The sequence below is a fragment of the Phlebotomus argentipes genome, unplaced genomic scaffold (assembly GCF_947086385.1).
Source record: "Phlebotomus argentipes unplaced genomic scaffold, Phlebotomus argentipes genome assembly contig_15, whole genome shotgun sequence".
In the NCBI taxonomy this organism is placed as follows: Eukaryota; Metazoa; Arthropoda; class Insecta; order Diptera; family Psychodidae; genus Phlebotomus; species Phlebotomus argentipes.
The window spans coordinates 2,737,575-2,761,231 of NW_026776181.1; the positions used below are offsets into that span (position 1 = coordinate 2,737,575).

The 23,657-nt window shown below is 39.3% G+C and overlaps 2 protein-coding genes across 3 annotated transcripts; one reads left to right on the forward strand and one right to left on the reverse strand.

Annotated features, from left to right (window-relative positions):
• Positions 1 to 5,669: 5,669 nt before the first annotated feature.
• Positions 5,670 to 19,861, reverse strand: LOC132262820 (sodium/potassium-transporting ATPase subunit beta-2). 2 transcript variants are annotated; one of them, XM_059762252.1, is made up of 7 exons: positions 19,186 to 19,861; positions 9,560 to 9,700; positions 9,381 to 9,500; positions 8,959 to 9,128; positions 8,790 to 8,900; positions 7,747 to 7,915; positions 5,670 to 5,933 (listed from the first exon to the last, which is right to left on the reverse strand). In XM_059762252.1, exons 1-7 carry the CDS (start codon positions 19,313 to 19,315, stop codon positions 5,830 to 5,832), a joined length of 945 nt encoding a protein of 314 aa, XP_059618235.1. In that variant the 5' UTR covers positions 19,316 to 19,861; the 3' UTR covers positions 5,670 to 5,829. The 2 variants fall into 2 exon arrangements, with proteins under 2 accessions (XP_059618235.1, XP_059618234.1); XM_059762251.1 differs by having other exon boundaries at positions 7,747 to 7,927.
• A 1,649-nt stretch (positions 19,862 to 21,510) lies between these two features.
• LOC132262819 (dynein axonemal assembly factor 1 homolog) lies at positions 21,511 to 23,627 on the forward strand. The gene is made up of 3 exons (XM_059762250.1): positions 21,511 to 21,741; positions 21,802 to 22,755; positions 22,821 to 23,627. The coding sequence occupies exons 1-3, from the start codon at positions 21,511 to 21,513 to the stop codon at positions 23,613 to 23,615; spliced, it is 1,980 nt and encodes a 659-aa protein (XP_059618233.1). The 3' UTR covers positions 23,616 to 23,627.
• The last annotated feature ends 30 nt before the right edge of the window (positions 23,628 to 23,657 follow it).

Here is a 23,657-nt window from a genome sequence, read left to right on the forward strand (position 1 = left end):
ATAATTGAGACAGCAATAAACATATTCTACAGCGCATATTTTCAAAGAAATACTTACTTTATTGCCATTTATTTCACTCTCGTGACATTTTGCCTCGCAGTTTTTCCCGCACAATCTAATTTACGAAGTAGTGGATTTTCAAGTTGTACGGTAATCCCTGATGAGTTTATTATCATTCCTGCGACTATCAATCATATTCAATGGGGAAAATGTGACAGAATCGATGTGAGAAACACGGCATTAATTTTGTTTAACATGCAATTTATTGCAATTTTTGCGTGTCAATGACAAGTGAGATTATATAATGTACAGACAGCATGCCTAAATCTTATCTCTAACCGTTAGAGTCTAACAGGTTCATTTCTTTTATTTTCCACTGTACTTATCGCTCCTAAAGATAAAAGATTCGCTTTGTCGGTTTGTTCAAACTCGCAGAAAATTTGAATGGGAAAAAATAGCGCAGTATTATTGTCTGGAAGGGCAGCTCATGTGGGCTCTGTCAGGAAAGTGTGAAGACTTCTGCTTCGTGTGATCTCAAAAGATCGGTTTGCATTCACCGCGTGTGTTCAGGCGGTATCCAGGCTCGCAAACTTTTGGGGACTTGATCACGTTGTTGGGCTTGACTTTTTGCTGCGAAAATCGAGATAGGAAAATGCGATAAGAACTCAGTTTATCTCTTTTGCCATTAAAATTCCAAGGATTGTCACTAGAAGTCACATAAAAACTCACCATTTTCGTGGTGTTCGCGGGCACAGAAAACGCAGCTGCAGAGAAGCCCACTATTGAGGGTGGCGTTAGATTCTGCTTGGAAGTATCCATTGTCAAACTTTGAAGACTCTTTGAAACACTTTAACTTTATGACAACTTCTCTTCTTTGCCAATTCCTTTGATCAACTGTGAGAGTATCGTTTGCCAGCGCTTTGTTTTATTGTGGTTTTTTATCTCGACACCTTCGACGATCGCTCATTGATAAAGGCAGAGCATGATAAGGTTACCAACTATGGCGACCTGGGCATTAAATATTTTCCGCTCTTTCGGTAGTCCTATTTCCGGCTCATAATGGATAAAAGGCTGAATATTTGAAATGCTTTTAGCGTGAATGTTAAGCACATTCCCAAGAAACCATCATTGATAATCTGATAAGGTGAACCAAAACAGAGGAGCAACAAAATATCGCAAACAAATCACACCTCATTGGGTGAGGCAACACGGAAAGTGAATTTTCTTGTCATTTTATTGAGACGTCATAGAAAATTTGTGAAATATTTTTAGCACTGCAATAATTGGTGGTTCTTAGAATATCGGTCGGCAATTGCCTAATTTATCAGCTCGCTGTCCAGGAGGACAAACAGTCGGAGCCTTGATAATGTTGAACACTTTTGGAATCTACAACAAAATGCATTTTACTTATTACAAAAGTACATTCAACGAACAAGCATAATTACGTGTTTCTTCACACAGACTGGCTCTGTCACTTCCTGTCTGGATTCAGTATTGTTAGTAAGTTTCACTTGGTTTCCCTTTGAGCTTTCACTGTTACTCTTCACGTAATCCGCCGTGACGTTGTTCGACGCCATTTCTCAAGTGATTAGAATGTCCAATTTCTGATGTTTATTTCGCGATGACAGAGTTAAGACTGATTTTAAGGTGGACTGTGTTGGAGAATATATTTCGTCTTATCGCACTGTCTCGAAATTTTTACGGCTCAACATTCACGATTTACACAAGATTTTAATGCAATTGTTAACTCTACCTTTGTCCTCGATCTCCTGAACAATCCTATTAATTGTGTTTCCTAACGGACAGTGAATAGCATGAGAAATATTTCATGACTAATCAATTGTCATAAATTTTCTGAGGAAAGACGAAAGCTCACCCTTTGTTAAATTCCATTTATATTATTCAATTATTAAATACGACATGACTTTCCATCACATTCTTCCTGTTTGTCGACAAATCAGGGAATCAAACGTCAAATTACTGCAAGACAATGCAAAGGAAAAGACTTTTGTGTTTTATCATTTTATTTCATTACCTATAATTTCTTTTATAATAATTTTCTTTAAATTTTACTTGCTTATATTTTATGTATTTTTCATCATTTTTCCTTCTTCACTTTCCATGTAACTTAACTGACATTTAGCATTACACATTATTACATGTTTTTCCATCTCTGTTTTTATAAATGATTACTTTTTTCATCTGTGATGTTTTTTTTTGGTTAAATTCATCCAATATTTCTTTTACTTCGTTTCAATGAATGGATTCTTTGCAAAAATTGTGTCAAAAGTGTCTTCGTACATACAATTGGAGCGTATTCATCACTAGACTGACCTTTTGTCTTGCAGTGCGGAAAAGCCATGCAATTCCCTTAACTGCGAGAAGCACTACCCTGCTGGTGTTTTCGTGTGTGATTTTCATCATTTTAAATTCATTTTATAAATTAGTTAAATAATTTCATTTAACATACTCAATGACGCATTTATAACTATAATGTATTCTTTTTCAACGAGAATGATAATTAAATGTTTATTGTTTTCTTCTTCCTTCTCAATTAATAATTCACTTTTCAGTAAGTAGTATTTATAGTTCCTCTTCACCACCTCTTACGTGTGAGTGTTTATCAATTTTGTTTTCTCTTCCAGATTCTCCACTTTTTTTCTTATTAATTGCTAACAGATCTTTCATCCACTGTGATTTTTTTTCATTCTATCAATTAGTTAAATTTATTATTTTTATTTAAATAATTATACTTTCACTTTTTATAATCTTTTTATGTTTAATTTAAAATTTTATCTGCGCATTTCATACATAATTTTTTTTCTTTTATTTCAAATATACATAACTACAATGCCTAAGCTCTATTTTTTATGTACGCCACCGCATTTTTCTTTTCATAATTATTATACTCACTAAGAATTCAATGATTTATTTTTTCATCTCAAAATTTGCACTTATTGGAAAAAATTCTATCGCCATTTTAGTGAAACACAATCAAAATACAAGAGAAAAACTATTTTTTTTATGGTGTTTAGACACCGAAAATTTTTTCAAAAATAAACTCCAGAGTTTTTGTAAATATATCAATCGCTTAGAAATCGTAAAGAGGTGGGTTTCTATTAAGATTTTATCTTAAAAAGAAAACAATAAAATGATGTGTGTAATTGAAGAAAAAGATTGTTTAAAATTCTTTTGAACAATATTTATTATTCATCAAACAACTGACGACTCAAGCATATTTGGGTATCAATTTTTTCGCCTACGAAAGGAATCATATTTAATATGTCACAAAGGGCTTCTCGATCAATTCGTCAAAGTGATAAATATGTTTATGAAAAACTCAGATATTGCGAAACAAGTAAATATACATTTAACCTAAATAGTTCCTCTTAAATAATCTTATATATTTTCAATATTCATATAACCTCTAAATCGTTTAACCGAAATTTATCATCTAACGCTCATGAAATTCAAATATACTTTTTGAAAGTTTTTTTTTCTTTTGGTATGAAGGTGTGTGGTTTTGTGTAGGTTCATTTTAAATAGAGTTCTTTTTCAATAGTTCCTAATATATTTAATGTTTTTTTTTAACAATACTAATTACGCAACACTAATATACAAGTATTCTTTCATTTTATTCTTCATTATTTGTTAAAGACTAAAGATGCAGTAGCGTACAATCGATTTCTTGTTTTCTTCTTCTTGTTTTAATGTATTTAACACTTATATACGAGGCTTCAATTTATTGTTTATTATCAATATAACGAATTTATCTCATCTGTTACTGTCTAAAAATCATCAATCAGTGATTTAATCCATCTGCGTTTTTAGACTTCAAGAGATTTCTCATGCATCTCCTCACAATTTCTTCTCTTTGGATCAATTTCTTACTGTCACAATCCTCGATATCTGGCGTGATAACACACTGAGAGACATTTATTTCATTACAAAATACTTTTGCATTAATGAAAACTCAATGCAAAACCATTTTTCCGTGCTCTGAGAGTGCCTTCACAGTTATTCCTCAGCCTAACCACTAGAATTTTCATCAGTTTAATGACTAAATATATCATTTCTTTATTCATCTTGTTAATTTATCATCATTTAATTACTCCCCAATACTTCTTCCACCTTATTTCTTCTACTACACCTCACCTCAGTTTTTTTTTATTCATCTTTTTATAATGAACTGTGAGAAACTTTTATACAAATTTCTATCTTCGATTCTTGCACACATTCTAATATAGTAATTTGTTTTGGTGTCTGTTCATCAATGGGCATTGAATTTTTAGCATAATTTCCACAGTTAATATTTTCTTGTGTTTTTTCTTCTGGGCAGTGAATGGAATAGAATGGAAACAGGCCCTTGTAATGCTCACATTTTTCATATTTCGCCATCTACAATTTTATTATTTAGTCTCCACCTTTATTTTCAAAGTTTTACACCTCGTCCTTGTCTTGTTCTTTAAGATACGTTGCCATTATCAGTGTTTTATATACTTTAATATAATTTTTTTTTTATAATCTTTCACTCAAGATTTCACACGATCACTATCACATTTTTAATTAAATTATATATTTGCGATATTTTACTTTTTTTTCTTCTTTTTAAAAAATCTTTCCTCATTTTCACCACTTTCAGTATGAGATTATGTGAAAAAATAATAGATGAAAATTGTCTCTCAATTTTATTTGATTAATTCATACTATTAAAAATATACTAGAGATTTTAACAAAAATATCTCTGTTAATTTATGGTTTCCGTTAAGTTTTTCTTTCTCTTTAGTTTTTCACCTAATAATTTGCATTTTCGGTTGTTCTTGTTACTCGTTTCTATATTTTTTTTGGAATTCATCTTTCCGCGCAAGCTCAGCATGTCAACTTCTTGCCACAGGACTTCCATTACACAAATATATAATTTAATAAAGTATTTTTCATCATCAATTAACGTCCATTTTGTACAGATTGAAATAATAACTCAGCAATATCATCAGTCAAAAATATACCATTACATACTTATAAATTACATTTATTTATAATATTTCCAATCACACTCACAAAATTTTTCATATAATTTGTTTTAAGTATTTAGTCATACTATTTCTTAAGTTGTTCTCCTCATGTATCTTTTGGGCGTTTGGTTTAAATACTTACTCTCCTCCTCTTTTATTATGCTTCTTTTAAGAGACCCCTTTAAGTGTTTCTCTTTTGCCTATTTTATCTTCTTTTTAATTCTTTTGGCTCATGATTTTTTTCGAACACCCATCGGTCCTAACTCGATTTATAAGATGTAGAACTAACAGAATTTTCATCATTTTTAAAAGTATTTAAAACCTTATTTTACAATTTATTTTATCTACTCAAGCCACACTATTTGAAGGTGTTGAACATTAAGAAATTTTTTATGTCTCGAGTGTCGCTCCAGCTTCAAGATCTTCTGCATTGTATTACATTCCATTAAAAACGTGGCGCTTTCGAGTTGCTACAAGTCACTATCATTGCACAATGAATGATGTCTCTTGATGATCTCTCTTTCTTTCCACATTTTGATATTTTCTTTGTAATTTTTTTAAGTCATTTCTAATCATTTTTTGGTTTACGCTTTTTGTTTTTTTTACTAAGGATTTTCTCTTCTCTCATACACTTCAATTTTCTCCTAGTCATACGCATTTAGTTTTTTTTTTTTTGGTGTGTGCATTATTATTTTTTTGCCTAAGCCATGTTTTTGACTATCTTGCAGGCGATGTTTCACCCTTCACTTCCATACTGCTTAACTTTGGTTGGTAGATTCTTTTTAAACGCTACTAGTCATAGAATGTGTGTGTTCCCTTAATCAATCATTAACTCAAAATGGACGGAACCCCTCCTCTCGGAGCGATCGTGCTTAATGTTGCGTGCCCATGCCTTGCATTCGATGTTGATAAGGACACCAGCTAAGGAGAGACAAGAAAATTAACATTAGACACATCTCTCGCTGACGCTAATGTCACTCATTATGGATCTAAGTATAGTTTGTGTCTACAGAGGCGGTAATTGGACAACAACTTCCCACGACTTGATTGATTGGACAGAAGCCTCAATGGTCGGAAGTTTATCGGAATAGTTTGTAGTACAGGGCAAGTGGCAAAGTAAGGCCAATTCATTATAGGCCACAAAAACACCGAATTGGCTTGCAAATTCACGAGTTTACGAGTCAGAAATGAACTTGGAGATGAGTCTTCATACGAAGAAGCCAACTGAACTTGCAAACTATCTAAATGAGTCTTAAATTAGTCGAAATGTTTCACTATGCGGAGGAACTACAAAATGCGAGACATTGTAATAATTACACTCTCCCTCTTTATGTTGTTGCGAAATGCACCCCCATTGTTTATACCGTAAAAGAGGATCAACAATGGATAAAATCCCATGGCGGCACCCACATCAAGGGCCCTCGTGACGTGCCCTCACGTCAGAGGCATTTGAAAAGCTCCCAGAGAGCGAACAAATTAATCCGGCATTGAGGTAAAATCAATTCGGAAATTCCCACGATTGTCGAAGGCCAAGTTTTGCCACCCCGCCCATTGTTGGCATTTAATCCTGAACGCTCTCGAAATGTATTTATTTAGCATCTCAATTACATTAAACGATATCCTCTCTCCTTTCGTGTTATGTGGGTCTCTCGATATTAAATCATGCCGTGTGCGCTGGAGAAAAAGAAGGCTAGAGGACGAAAGGAGGAACGACATTTATATTATCCACTTCAAAGTGTATGTATTATGGATCAATAACAGTGGCTATGTCGATGCATGGAGATTTCTACACACGAAAAATTAGCGCATGCCCATTGCGACCGAGCTGAGCATTATGTAGGTCAAAGGAAATAGATGACGAGGGTGAGATGCCGCACTTTCTCAATTTATTTCATAAAAATTCTACACAGAGAGGGCGAGAGAGAGAGCTTCGGAGGGCGGAGGCGCAGAGGAAAAATCAACAATTTCTCTCTGGATAATGCGAGTGAATTTTATCGATGAGCCGCCGAAACTTCTTATCTCCGGCCCAAACCAACTCCAGGGATGCGCGCAAGGACATTCTCTCAACAGGAAACTGTAATAGATCCCATTCACACTCGCACAGTCCCCCAAAATGAGACGAAGCTCAGAGTTCGGGGTGAGGATTATTGAGTATCCGGTGTAGCGTGAACAGCATGACATGTTCAAAACAGAATTTATCGCTTCCGGCCACACGGAGTTTTTTTCCCCCTTCGAAAGCATCAACTTTGGGCTGTGTTTGTCCAAATAGTTAACATTAAACAAACATTTGCACGTAAATTGATGCAGTGATGCAGAAATTATTCAGGGGGGGTTTGGAAAGCAACATTCGAAATAGGATTTGTTTAATGTCAAATAAGTGTTTTCAATCATGCTTTGCCAATATTGGGAGAGTGCGAAATGGAAAAATATGGCTTCCACTATGTCTGAAGGACTTTTTCCACCACTAAAATCCGAAGGATTCCGCCTTCAATTACGTGGGCAGCAAATATTGCTCACTTTGCATTCAATTTGCAGCAAAAATAGCCCGAGAGAGATAATTATTTGTTGATATGCATGTAAACAGGCGCTTCAACTACAGAAACTTCTCACAATGCCAGTCAACTAGATATGAGCGCTATACTGTGTGGGGATGAGCTTTCTGCTAATTGGCAAAGTTTAATGCCTCTGCGATAAGCTGAAAATCCATTCAATTCCCTCCCATGGAAGTACTTACTTTTAGGTCGTTCGAACAGGACAGCGACGAGTGGAGGAAGGTATCCCTTGAGGTTCCGGAAGGGGAAGAAGTAGCCGGGAAAGCCTCTTCGTGGAAAGTACTGGATGTTGCCGATGTTCTCCACGTCAGCCGGATTCTCGCCCTCGCACGAGACCCACACCACGTTGGTCTGTAAACGTCTCTGATTTTATCAAAATTGTTGAATATGCATTCTTTTTTCGTGTCAGTGCAAAATTTAAGACTTTTGTTACATTCTTCATTTTTCATTTTTATCTTTTTCGGCTCTTTCACTCTGAAAGAATCTCAACAGTTTGATTAGAGAAAGTCTATAAAAAAAAAGTAGGACAAAAAGAGTAATTTTGGCACGTTCACGAGGGTTTTGACGATTTGTGAAAGAAATCAGAATACACAAATTGCACAACAATTGCGTGTTAGTCACATGTGATCCTGTTGTACTCATCGAAATGCATCTACAAATTGCATTTTCACGACGACACGATTCGCACTGCCAATTGGATGTGTTTACAATGTGCAAATTCGGCTAACAAAAATCTTACAAAAAAAAAATAATTTAGTCTAGGGTTGTAGAGTGGGGTGGAAAGATGTTCTCCCAATTTTTCAGCGTCACACAGACACTGAGTGAAGAAGTCAAATTTGGAGTCTGATGAAACGTTACAACCCTAGATAAGGCACTTGTTCTTAATCAAATAATGGAGAGAAGATAGAAATGCGTGTGCGCTTCAGAATAAATGGTTATAAACAAGAAGGGAAAACATAGAGAGCGAGAGAGAAATTTTGGATATAGAAAATAAGGCGTGTGAAAAATTTGATGGAATGAATTTCGTTATGACGCTAATTTACACACAAAAAACACTTTTCATCCTGTAGGCATTTATACACACAAAAATGGACAAAGTGATTTCTCTTTTCCTGGGGTGAGGAGAATGTGTTTGCGAGAGATGGAAGAATCATTTTGCAATGGTGAAGTCTCTCTGGCGAGAGGAAGAAAGGAGAGGAAGAGATCCTGGAAGATCGATACTCACATTTTTACTGCCTCGCTTCTCCTCGGCTGCGATATGCTGCTTCAATTCGTCGGGCATGTTGTCAGGTAACGTGGTAGCGTTCTTGTAGATGTCTGGGACCCAGTTGTAAATCTGCATAATATTTCACAGCGTTAAAATTTCACGCAAGCAACACCCACACTCGACTCACCTTATTTAATTTTAAAAATATGCACGGCGCTGATTTGGGAAAGTTATACCGCTTCGCGGCAGTGCAGGGATCCCAATTCTTTACCGGCACATTGCAAACTTTTCCCTCAGGCGGCGGATTATCAAAGTCACAGTCCACACGATTTTCCACCTTATTTTCGTCCGCATACGCTGGAAGAGTAACGAGGAAAACTTTTAATAATAGTACACTCGTGCTCATGAATTCTATATGTGGGAGCTCTTGAAGTGCTCCTCATCTGCATAGGCGAAGGCAAAGAATAGAACCCATTTCCTCAAGCACACACAGCTTGCCCAACAATGGTGTGGCCATTGTGGAAAACTTCCCACATGACATCGTAAGAATGTGAGGAAACTTTCGTATATTTTATCGTCAAACTGTGACTTATCTAAAAATCCACTTACGTTTCAGGAATTCGTCCACTTCATTGACCCAGTATTCCATGTTCTCGGGACTCGACGCCTTATACCAGACCAAGGTGCTCTCCACGTTCGACTCCGGGGGCATAGGTCGGAAGCCCAATCCTGGGGACAGAACATCGCCATTAGCGCATGAGTTGCAGCGTTAAATTCCCAGAACTCACCTGGATTCGTTCCAATTAACCCATTATCGAGTTGCCACTTTGGCATGTTGTCATCTAGTGTTTGATAAAAAACAGCCAACATTGCTGCAAAGAAGCCACAGAGTGCTGCATAGAACAGGATGTAAAAAATAAGGATTTTCGCTGAAAAGAAAGAGAAGAGGGAGAAAAATATCAGTTTCACTGCCAGCGTTTAAATATTCAGGTGAATTTACTTAAATCTAGAAACATCCCATTATGTAATCGTGATGCTCGTGCAAGGAAACCATACATTTTTCATACTTCCCAGAGAGAGAGAGAGAGAGCGCGAGAGAGAGAGAGAGAAAGAGAGGAATGCGGGTAAAAGTCCAAGTCTCCACTCTCGTCGTGATATTTTATGTGCACTTACGTAAGGTTTCATTTGAATACACGACTCCCCAAAGGGGTGGGCAATTTCAGCGAAATTTAATTCCCAGCCAAAGGGGCGCCAAACTGGCTAGCCTTCGCCGCCCAAAATGTGAATGTGTAGCCGACGTGAGAATCGATTCCGAAAGCTCTCGCCATAAAACACATGAAGCGATGGGAATAAAAATCTACACTGTTGCAGCAGAAGTCACATGCTTATGTAACGAGTTTTGCTGCTATCAGGAGTGTGAAAAATTCTGCCAGAGGTCAAGACAAGAGGATAAATTTTGGGGTGAATGAGTGTGCTTTCACGCGCTAAAGCTCCCCCAAAAATAATCTCACAACGTGTGCGAGGGAAAACTGTTACAATCAATAATTGAGATTTATCGCAGCAATTCACTGTGCTATCTAAACACTGACAATGTTAATTATGCACAGGGGTAATTAAAGAACATGTGTGTGGGCGAACGACAAGTGCTGCGATATTGCCCAATTTATGTTACGCTCGCCGCTTTTGAGCTTTCTGAAATATTCCTGGAAATTCGACATTTACGACCAAATCAATATTATTGGAATCATTTTCAAACAACATCAGCGATGTAAAAGGATTTACAAATCGATTGGGCGGAAATTATTTCCTGACACAGAGAGTTAAATAAACTTCCATTTGCGAAACTCTATATATTTATTTACTCGAGAGAACATCTTTGGAAGAGAGTTTGTGTTCTAATTTAGATTTTATAGAGACCAACGTAGGATTCCATAATATTCAATTTCTTATTTCCACTTTCATTTCAGGGAGTTTATTTTGATATCTTTGCGCTACTCAATTCGACAATAGCTCCTCAAAATACCTTGAAAAGGCAATCACTTTGTCGCCATGTGTTATTCAGAGCTTTCAATTCGTGCAGCACAAAACACAGCCAGAGCTCTGAATTTATAAAACAAGACAATAACGACAAAACTTTTGCGAAACTCCTTCACATTTGATTTATTCTGGAAGAAGAAACCTTTTCATTCGCGCTCTAAACGACTTTCATGAAAATTTCATTTCTTTCTCTCTGTCGAGCATCCTTCAGCTTTTCATGCCGCAGAGAGTTTCGGCGAGTTTCGACAGGCGAGAGAATTTTTTATCATTTCCGACGTGAAAATTATTGAGGGGGACACTTTGACGGGAATTCCCCAGAAACTCACCCGCAAATGCTCTCCATATATCTCTGTGTCCCCGCCGCGAAGCAGGAAGGAAGTGTGGGTGGAATTCCTATTGAGGTAAAAGTCCCCTTATATAAAATTCACGTGGATTGACGAGGGATGGTGGCACGAGATGTGAGTTATTGATTTATAAATAGCAATGTCATGTGATTGATCAAGGTGAAAGCGAGAGAAAGAGAGTAGAGAACGAGAATCCCTGGAAAAGTACTCCCTTTTTCCATGCTCAACTGTTTGAAGTTGGACTTGAATTGCTTGGCGAGCGATCAAAATTCAATTCCCATCCGATATCGCGCTGAATGTGAAATGCTCAGCGGCCCAGAAGCGCTATTTACTTGACACATTAGCAGCGCTCAATAATCGCATTCCATGTGAGACTTTCAATCAAAACAGCGAAAAACGGGGTGAGAGAGAAAGCGAAAGGGGATGATTCGAGTGATACAATTTCGCTTCATTAATCACATCATGTTGGGGGGATTTCGTGCCAGAGACAGGGCTTATTGAATTACCCATATTGCATGCTGTGTAGTATATGAAAAGCCCATCGAGAGGGTGGAGAGATGCCACAAATGAAATATCGATGTCAGTTGCATCTCCCCAGGATGCTGAACAATTTATTAATTATTCCCACTGCGGCCTACACGCCTGACTTCTCACATATTTTCACCAACTTTTTGCCATCCGCGTGCAAAGGCGCAATATTTCATGTATGTCTATAGACAAAAGGTCCTTCTAATCCCCTGGAAATACACTCAATCCACTTTCATATTTCTGCATAAATTAATGGTGAAGCATTTTATCGGAGCCTCTCATCGCATGATTGAAAATGACCCACCCTTCTGTGTAATTTCACTCGTTCACGACCTATGAACACTTTCAGTTGACCTTTTCCCGGCCCCTCATTCGATATTTCCGAAATATAATTACATATTTAAATATTTACTGTTGAAGACGAGGCGTGGCGAATTTTCACCATGATCCCTTGCGATAACAATGTCATAGACATTCAATCGAAGCGTCAGAGTTGATGGAATTGCGGAGAGTTCAGTAGAGAAACCTTAATAATAAAGGCTGAAACATGGTTTGGACAGATAACTTTCCACATCAATATTAATGGTAAAAAAGACGCGAAACCACAATAAAAACCTGTTTCTTCTCACTGAGAACTCTTAGAATTCCCGAAAGCTCTTCTTCAACTTTATCTACTGATCAACTCTGCTGCGGAGCGCGAAGAGCTCGAGGGTGTGAGCAATAAATGAAAAATAGACTCCTATTGTGCAATGTTGATATTTTCCGCCGTATTTGAGAGCTGTTGGCACGCAACAATTTGAATAGCTCACAGCGAATATGGGCCTCAGACAAAGCTCTGCGGGTTGGCAGAAGGAATCGGTCTCACCTGTTAAATTTGAGCACACCTCGGAACGGCAAGGGTTCGCCCTGACAAACCCTCATATTGTTGCTTCTCCGGTGTGGTCTCTTCATTAAAATTAGACGAAGGATGTGCCCCCATTATAGTGGAAGATTTTGCCCCGGAGATATGTATAGTTCTTTTCCCTGCTTATGAGCTTGTCTCGCTTAATTGACAAAGCGGCGTAGAGGCGAGAGCGAGAGAGGGCGCATTTCTGAGGTTGAGGAGTGCGCGAAGGTGTGGGGTGACCCGAAAATAGATGAGCTAGCATAGAATCCAATTCGGCATAGTAACAAGATGGAGCTTTTCGGAGCTTTCACACCAATTTTCTCTTTCAACCCAGACTCATATACACAAAAGTCTCTCGGATACTTTTTCTCTCCTCAGCCGTATTTGATGGAGAAACGACCTGGTGAAAGAGAAAACGCGTGTACGGAATACATAAATGATACTCTCCATGAATGTCATTTCATTTTTTATCTGACACTTCCAACCCAGCACACACCCTCGAGTTCCCGCAGTGACTATTTTATCATTTGGAGTGTCACACGAGTGGGCGGAAGGCGAGACAATGTCTCGTGCATATATTCATCATCCTATCATTTGGATCACGAGAACAGTCGCATCTCGCATCCGCAGATCCTCAAATGCATTTAAGAGAAAGGATCCATAGTTTCATCATCACAATGCACAACGCTTCCTTTTTCCCCCCATCAGACGAGAAAAGCTCAAAAGCTGCCAGAGAAACTTAATATCGCACGAAATATTGCATAGATATATAGCACTTTAATTAAAATTAATGGTTGGATTCTCTCCTCCACTTATTGCTTCGCAGCATATAAATATTCAATTGTATCATCTCGCCTGTTCTCGTTTCCTATTCACACGGATTTTCACAGGCTCAATTTCGGGTGTGTGGATATGGAAAAGAGGAGCGAGGCAAAAGAGTCTTAATGCCATATAAAAGCTTCTAATTTAGAAACTGTGGCAGAGGGTGAATTTCCACCGAGTCGTACAGCTGAGTTTATTGCCATCGTGGTTTGGATGGTACAAATGTCAGAGTTCAACTTAGAAGGGGAGGCTGATTAAGATGGGAGAAAAATGTGTAGACTTTCCGACTCACTGTAACTGAAGCGATTCTCGCAGACTATTTATGGAAAGCATGCGATATCAGATCTCAACTTCTTGACTTGAAGTTAAAGAGATACTGAATCATTTCTCTTTTTGCAAAGATGAATAGTCTGTGCCGATAATCAAATAGTTGCTGTAACACACAAACTTTTAATGAAGAATTCATGGTGAAATAACAAAAAATATGAGGACAAACATAAATCAATTCAAAAATTCCCTCAATAATTCAATAAATTTATTAATTATGTAAGTGAAAGAATGATGAGAATTGTAAATCATGTACATAATATTGCATCACAGAAACAGAATTATTAAATTTCACTTTCCCAATGGAAAAATTTATTCCTTTGCAGTTAAAAAGGCGTTGAAAGTATCAATCTTTCCCTCCTTTTCTTGATCATATCAAACTTATTTTCCAGTTTGACCGAGGAAATGAGAAAATTTATAGATGAAATACGATGATAATATTTTCTGCTTTATTGCACAGTATTTGATTTTATGATCCAATTTATTGACTTTATCTCAAAGACGCCAGTGGGAAGTGGAAAATGCCATTCTCGTCCGCCGGATAAATTGATCAGCACACACACTCGCATTGCAAGCGACCAAAATTCAATGTAACCATTCATCATCGATGCATCGGTGCTATCGCATGATTCTCCCATCTCAGCATAGTCTAATTAAATTGATCGGAAACTCATATGGGGTGTTATGCAATCCACCCAGTTACGCATCCCGCATATTTCGGATGGAATTTCAACGTAGAATTTTAGCATTTCCACTCGACATCTCGCTTAATTGATTTTGCTACAAATATGCATTCCCCAAATAGCTCTTGCCTCCGTTCTTAGCACTTTTCCTTCGACCTATCCTTCGGCCTCTCTTTCACCCTCACTGCGCATGACGTCATGTGACAGTGTGGCATGATGACGTCTATTGCGGCACGGCGGGGTGAGGAAGGGGCCTTCGCGAGGGGGTTAATATTTATAATAAATGTGTCATGAGAGAGACTCGGGCACGGCAGCTGCTCGTCTTGCCGTCAAATTAAGTGAATTCCACCTCAATTACACGTTGTGGCCCCGCTCAGGTGGCATTTCTCCTGCACCCCCGGGCGCTGTCCGGAGGGTGGTAATTGTGCGTTTGACCCTCGCCCAACGTCCGGAGCTGCCACATCACTCGGCCGTTTGGCACTCAATTAAGACACGAGAACGTGAAGAAAAGTTGAGGAAATTGGCGTGATTGTTGAGCACAAGTAATATGACATTTATTGATGATGATGGCATCCATCGTCACACTATTTTCAGAGACAGATACAGCATGGAGAAATGCACTCGAGACAAGTCGTAATTGGGTCACACTTCGCCATGGGTTGATCTTCTTGGCAAAATATCAATTTTTCACTCCAAACGCGGGAATGGTCGATTGGCACAGAGAGATAACGCATGTTTTATAAACTGCCAGGGAAATGAGACAATTTGTCTCTGACAATCGATTCAAATGGTTATCTTCATCTCAAAGAATCTCTAATTGATACCAATGTCTATTGATTGGTCTCTCCAATTGACTTGAAACTCACATTAACTGAGAAGGATGTTATCAATTCTCATCATTTCTCCCCAAATTACGAGCACTCGACTGTAAAATATAGACTTTACGTCACAAAAGCGTCACCAATAAACGTCTCATGGATCATAAAAAAAGCTCTTCCTGTGCTATTTTTGTAGCTCCCATAATTTTGCATACCTTATCAACAACTTGATTAATCTGTAGCTAAATTCATGAACAAATATTACTCATTAAACAAATTTCTCGGGACGCTTAAAGTATTTTCAAGTATTTTCATGTATAAATTTATATTGAAAAATATGCAACACACAATAAATTCAATATTGACTTGGGAGTGATAATTAATTCAAATGAGAGCTGTGTGTTTTTCAGCAAAGTACGAAAATAAACACAACTTCTTTAGATAAGTCATTTGAATTTCACAATATTGTATGTCTCCTACGCCAAATTACTCACGACACTCTGTTTCACATGATCACCATTCCAACTGGCAAAAATATAGGTTGAAGAGAGACCGATTTTCTTAATTGAAAATCACTCCAAAAATGAATAATAATAAATTTTTGTGAAAGTTGGGGATATAAATAATATCACGCACTTGTTCAAAATCAATTACTCATTGAATGCAGGCGCTAAATCAGTTCAATTACAAATCTGTGCGCGCATCAATTGAAATCAATGAAAAATGATTGGAACGCGTCGTAGAAAAAGTGTTGTGCGTGTGTTTGTGTGATTTATTGAGCCGAATGAGAAGAACTCTGAAGAATTTGATGTTTGCATAAAGCGAATTTATTTGCCGGGCCGGAATGCCTAACTATTAGGCAATGAATTTTCCTCCGTAAGCCGAAATGGAGACAAACGACTGAGCAACAATCTAAATTGTTTTGAGGCTGTGCGTGGAGGAAAAAAAGACACATGGAGAAAAACATCGCAGTTGGGAAAGTGTGGCTGAGAAAAAGGGAAATTTGTATGGGAGAGAGACATTGGCATGTAAGACACACAAATATAAATATTTTCTTGTTTATATGCCAAAATTTGCTTCCATTTTCCTTCAGCCAGTGTGAGATTGCGGGTATTTTTGGAATGGGTGCGTGGGTGTGTTATATTTAGAGACTTTTTTCACCATCATCAAGAATTCCCTCCTTAGGAGATCTCTATCCCTTCGAGAGGAAGAGGCTCGAGATAGCTCTTCCTCCGTGAAAATGTCCCTCACACTCCGTCGCGGGTTTTCCTCATGCAAAGGCGCGCTTCTTCTGGGCGTCGTGGTGGAGAAACTCAATTTGCCCCACTTGGAGAAGTTGAAGATGGGGCTGGAAGATTGTGCCATGCAGAGAGAATAATGATAAAATATTAACTTATCTGCAGATTTGCCCTCTGAGATGACTTTCTGTCACCTTTTCCATGTCTGAATCACTAATATTTCGCTGCTTTTCGAAGAGTCTGTCGAAAACAGCTCTATTTATACGATCAATTTGGCGTTGTAAATGACATCGTTCATCTACGTCATCACGCACAAGCACGAGACTTTTACTTATGACTGTACACAAACTCGTGTTGCTAAGCCAGTTCAAACTAATTCTCATGCAAAGTAGACAGAATTGTAATTTTTATTTCTCTTCCTCTATTTGCGCCATTCATTCACACTCAGATTATTGCTCGTGGTCATGGTCTCGCCGAGTGACAAAAAAACAAAACCTTCGAAGAAATGTGGTTCAACAATGCAGATTCCACGGCAGCAAATTCAAACATAAAATGTAACATTTTTTAATAGATAAACGAACATCTGGAATGAATTCTTGTGTCGCTCAAACAAGCGCACTCTGGATGGAAACTCATGGAGAAAGATGATAAAGTAGCACAGTGAAATATAAAATTTCTCTGAGTCAGACTTTAATCAATGAACATTTGATGACGCAATGTAGAGAATGTAAAAAGTATTTGCTTGAAAGAACACATAAAACAACACTGACAATTTTTACATGCAGAACAATCATTCACGAGAATATGGTTAGCAATAAAATTGCATTTAAATTAAGTCATTTGCAATCAAGATCTTCCTTCAAACTTCTATAATGGGTTAATTTTCATCGCATTGTATTCGTAAGTCAAAACACATTCATTAGCAATCATTTTCTCTATTTCTATTTTACTCCACCGCTCTTAATGTGTAGTAAAATTCATAGAAGAGAGGAAAAAAAGGTTTATTTTTGTCGCAATTGCAATTTAAAGCTAAATGCCATATAAAATGCCATTAAATTTCCAGAAAGACCCTTTTTTCTCAGTAAAACTTCACTGAAGCGCGAAGAAAAGTGCCGCGTGAAAAGAGGCAATCATGTGCAGTATTGATTGGCTTTATGACGAAAACCAATAAATTATTTAAAAAATGATTTCTCGACAACCGTTCAAACTGCATTGTGCCGGCGACTCTATTGACTGTATCAATTATTTCTCTACATTGATTCAGTTTGCCTTTATGCTGACACAGGGAAAAATATTTCCCGATAAATTTTATTTACAGTGTCATTCGTACAATGTTATTTTATCTCAGAACGTCACTGAGCATTAACAAGATCGGCAAATATGCTTCTCACTCCGATTCATATTTCAACAATCCAGTGATTTGTGAGATATTCTTTTCCTCATGCCATTCAATACATGGCTACCGAAAAGGGTGTGAATTACTGCTGCATTGAAAGTTGATTACTGTGATTGTGATAATTTCTCAGATAGCAATTATGGGGAAAAACCTCAACGAGTTTATTTAATAATATGCTCATGTGTTTGCTTGCTTGTGAGAAAAAGAACAAATATTTGGTGAAGCTCAGCAGAAATTGAGGAGCAGTTTCTGATAAGAGCCTCCAAAACACAGACTCCAGCGAGATTAACTTGCCAAAATAACTCACGAGACGATAAAATTGGTCTTTAAATAACCAAAAAAAAGGGAAATGCAGAGTTGTTCAAATATTGGTGACGCATTGGAATACAGAAGTGCCCATAAAAAAAACCACAACATAACTATAAAAAAAATACTGTAATTGCATGCATTAAATCTCATTTAAATGTCTCTCAGATTGTGTGGTTGATTTTCCAATGCAATTGCACTTAATAGCAGCATTGGCTCGGAAAGATTTTTTATCTTCCCTCTCATTGTCACTTGCAGGCGAGTTTTTCTTGAAATCTCTAGCGAGAATATCAATGATTTCGCTGAAACAGTGAATAACTTTATGTAATTTCATTATTTTGCTTGCTAGAGAGGAAATTTTCAGAAAATTCGGCCTCAAGAACATCCCAATAGCATAATTTTCAATATCCGCATGAGCAAAATCGTGGTTACATAATAACAGTCTGTTCTAATTTTGCTCCTTCGCACGCCTCCATGAAGAGGAAGGCAAAAGTGCAGCGAAAATGTGCGATTTCTCGGAGGAAGACAATTTTTATGTAATCATCAGTGATGCATGTAATTCGAAGAGACATTATTTATGAAATATGCATGATGAAATGGGCCATGGACAGAATGTGAATGATTTACTTATATCGATTTTTGACTCCAGGGGACGTTGAGGGTGAAGCACTTCCCCTCCCTTCCCCTCGCCGCCCCAACCCCATCTCTCAGGAAATTATGCAACTATCCCGCATTGGGTGGGACCTTTGTTCGCGATCTATTGCGTGAAATACAGCAATTTAGGCTCGCCTAATGCAATTTTCTCCGGTTAATCACAATTTTCTGGGGATACAGAAGGATCTCAATGCATTTTATTCGCACATTATCGTGACGGCAGACAAAAGCGGGCGAGGCGATTCCAAAATGGCCGCCGTGGCTGCTGAAGGAGCAAAGGATGCAACAATGGCGGAGCTCCTTTTTTCATCTTCACCTTGAGTGAAGCTTCTACCCGGTCATGCTGTGACAAAAATATTCTTGTTCTCAACTTACCCCAACTTCCGCCAGTTCGTCCCATAAATTGTCCCGTCTCGCTGTTCCACAGGAACAAACAGAATCCTTCCCATTTGCCCAGCTTCGGGGGTGGAGTGTAGAATTGCTCCGCGGCTTTCTTATCGGCCATCGCTGTGCTTGTCCTGCTGTCCTGTCGTCAAAACTCCTGCCGTGGGGTGTTTTCTGGGCAGAAAAAGCAAATCTCTCCTTGTATATCCCGCACTCGACCTTGCCCTCAAACGAGATGGGCGGAGAAAAGCAACAAAAATGTCCGATGAAAGGAAAAAGGGTGTTGCACAATCACCACTTCAAAGTACGTCTGTCCTTCGCGATCACGACCTTGCTCGGCAAATTTTCCACAGCGAAAATCGCACACCAACGTCGAGAGCGCCCCCTTTTCTCACTGATCCCGCGATAGGCTAAAAATGAAATCCTGCAGCCGGAAATATGTAGCGACCTCCACCGCGCAGAGGCTCTCGGATGATGGATAACACCACAACCAGTCGCTCTTGCCTTCCTAAACTCTGAACCGGAGCACAGCTTATGCCGATAATAAAAGACACGGGTCTGTTCGGGAAGTGACTAAAGTGGGTAGCAAAAGTGCCGATTGAGACTATTCCTCACTGTTCCACTTCCACTCTCTGATTGCTGCTGTGGAGCTCATTCCAGCACCACTTTCCAATATATGCGCCGTGAGCGCGAGCCGACGAGCGCCGAGCTGGGACAAGTTGCCGCCGACGGACTCCTCATCCCGCGCTCGCTGACTTTGCGCGCGCAAATGCGCCGCCACGGCGGCTGCGTGGCGTCTTCGATCGACGCTGCAGCATCGGCCATGGAGGGCCAGGCGACATGGGGCATCGCTGTGAGCGTGTGGCAACTATTAAGTGGTGGCGAAGCACACACTTGCACGCCGAGTGGGCGGATAAGTGCACAACTCAAGAAGACGTTCCGCGAAATGTATTATTCCCAAACGCGGAATAAACTATAAGAGAACTATTCAAATTTGCGACAAACCCAAATGCTGAATAAATGAAAATTAGCTCTTTCAGAAAAATGAGCTTCCACTATTAAATAGAAAAGAAAATTATTTGAAACAATTTGTTAAAAAATGATTCTTTCCATGGGACACGCTAAACCAGTCAGTCGTCAAAGGGTTAATTTTTATCATATTTCTCCACAAAATAGATAAATTCCTTCAATTTCATGGAAAGAAAAACATAAATTCCCTTCTAATCGAATTTATTCGCCACGCAACGGAATTCATGGCAATGTAAACTCTTTTCGTGTGACTTCTGAGCCCAGCGAGTGAAGAAGAATTGTCCCGAATCAAGGACGCTGCCGCCACTTCTTGGCACTCACTCCCACCGTGGCCACGGCGCATGAGCAGGAGGACAAAGTGCCGGATTTTGGGGAGATTTCCAGAAAATTCACCACGTGATTGGCCCCTGCACCAATTACGTCACTCCTCAGCTGTTACGACATCAAATTCTGGAAGACTCCCTCCGGCAGTGCGCCTGCCCCAGGCCACACTGGAAAGTCCAGCGAGCATCTTCCGTCAGGAGCATCTCTGTGGCTTCAGGCGCGAGCCTCGAGGACGCCCCACACTCCCAATGCGAGAAAATGCCTCTGACCCATTTCGCCTGGTGGAAAAAAACACACCGCGTCCGTATAATTGTGCAAATGCTCCAAATAATTCGATTATCATGGACAAATTCACACTTGACTCTTTGCCACACCTGACGAAAGAATCAAAGTGTGAAGTCAAATTGCGAAATTCACAGCGTCGCCACTGACGCCAGTGATCCAAAGATTCTCTCCCCTTCGAGTGCCCATTTGCCTTTATGTAATCACCAAGCAGCTCCCGGTCACATCAATAACCTGGGGATAATTGATTTGGTAACAAGTGACCGACAATGCGGTGTTAATTATAATTTACATCGCAAAAATAGACAGAAATTGCCATGAGCACTTCAGCATGCAAGATGCAGATTTGGGTTTTTCACCGCCACACACTTGTTTTTCAATCTCGCAATTGACTTTATATACTGTCGACAATGCAATTTTGTAGACAATCCGCCCAGCTCTGTGACGAATGCATGATTTAAGGCGCCTCTGGAGACAATCGAAGCATTCTAAAGGGAATTGTTTGATCGATACCAGTCCAATTTTCGCTCAACAATTTGAGGACAGTTTTTCCTTCATTAAATCAACAATTCAACTCCTTAAAACCATGGCGAACACGAGCAATAATTGCAATAAGTGAGTTGACGAAATTCCCTGCATCTTATTGCTTTTAATCTTAAAATCTTTCCCTGTTATTTCAGGATGACACCAGAAGTGCTGAGGAGTCTGTGCAAGAAAAACAATCTCTACTTCACACCAAAGCTCAATGACGTGCTCTATCTACACTATCAAGGCTTCCAGGAGATTGCCAGTCTGGAGGAGTACACAGGGCTGAAGTGCCTCTGGCTGGAGTGCAACGCAATCACAGAACTCCAGGGTTTGGACAATCAGACGGAGCTCAGGTGTCTCTTCTTGCAGAACAATTTGATTAAGGTGTGTTATTGAGAGTCTCAAACCCGATTTGGGTATTTACATTGGTTCTCCTCTGTGCAGAAAATTGAGAATTTGCACCATTGCACTCAGCTCGACACACTCAATTTGTCCCACAACCAACTCAGGCGTGTGGAGAATGTTTCTTCAGCCACTCTGCCCGTCCTTACCAATCTCACAATCTCCCACAATTACATCCGGACGGCCGCAGACGTTGAGGAGCTGACGATGTGCCTGAGTTTGTCAGTGCTGGATCTCTCCCACAACAAAATCGATGACATACTCGTGGTGAAAATCTTGGCGAGAATTCCCAATTTGCGGGTTCTCACTCTGGTGGGAAATCCCATTGTCGCCTTGATTCCATCCTATCGGAAAACCCTCATTCTCGAGTGCCAGAATCTCACCTATCTGGACACGAGGCCAGTCTTTGCCAAGGATCGCGCTCTGGCGGAGGCATGGAAGAGAGGCGGACTGCAGGCGGAAAAGGAAGAGAATGAGCGTTGGAATCGCGAGGAGAGACGCAAGATGCGAGAGAACATCAATAGGGTCCTTCGCAGGAGGAATGAGATCAAAGGACAAGAGATCACCGAGCTGATTCACAGCAGCAGTGACGAGGAGGAAATCAAGCAATCCCAGGATATTTGGCACAATTTGCGCACAACTCTCGTCGAAACCATTGACACAAGAGAGGAAAATGGAGAAAATGAGGGGGAAAAGGAAGTGATTAAGGAGGAAAAGTCCTCAGAGACTCCAAATGATCCTGAAACTTCAGATCCTTCAGACAGCACGACTACAGAAGAGGAAATTACAGTAAAAATTCCCACAAATCATCAGGATAATGAGAGTCAACCATCCACTGAGGAACATGAGAAAAATCAGTGCACCTCATCAAATTGGATCATTCCGGAGATCAGGGAAAATCTGGCGGATGACCCAGAAGAAACTGCTGATGACAGCAGAGTTTCCACGACAGCAACAGCGAATTCAACAGTTCATGATTTCAGCAGCAACTCACAGGTGAAATAATTAGTAATTCTTAACCACACAATGCACTCATTAAATTCACTTTTATCCTTTTGCAGAGCTCGCAAACTTCCTCGTCGTTGATTAGCATCTTGAGCATCACTCTTCCTCATGATTCCTTTCAATCCACGCCAAAACACAAGATCGAAGTGGCGCCAAAGTATCAGAAGAATTCCCCAGCACGAAAGCCCAGGGAATTTCATTCCACTCTGGACGAATTCATGGAATCTTGTGAGCAGCATCTTGAGGAAGAGAGAGTGGAATCTGAAAGGCTTTTCCAGAGATACAGCGAAGAGGTTGACAAGAGTTTCCAGGAAATTTCAGCAGATGAAGAGAAGGAAACTCTTGATGTGTCTTCTGTTCAGGACTTTGAGAAGGAGATTGAGGAAATTGGGGCCAAAGTTCATGGCTTGAACGAGGCGAGAATGGAGCAATTTAGGGAGGATAACAAGGAGGTTAAAGAATTGATTGACGGTGTGTTTGATAAGGTGAACAAGCGAGATGAAGAAGCACGTTTCAAAGAGGATTGTAAAGCGATCACGAATAAGCTTGAAAAGCTCTCGGCTATCATTGAAAAACCTCCGGTGAATCAATTCGATGAGCTTCTTGATAAGTTCTGCGGAGAAAATATGGATAATTGGGCAACTGATTCTAAGATGAAGAAGATCGAGAAGTTCCTCAACACTATTGAAAGTTCTGCTGCAATTGTCGATGAAGCTTCAGCATTTTCGCCTGATGAAAACATTCAAATTGAGGACATTGAATTCTCTCCACCGTCAGGCGAAATCACAGACCACAAAAAAGTCTCCAAAGACGAGGTGGAGCGCGAAAATGAGAAATCTCTTCAAGATTAACGATCATGCTTCAAATGCGTTTAATGTTTATTACAAAATTCT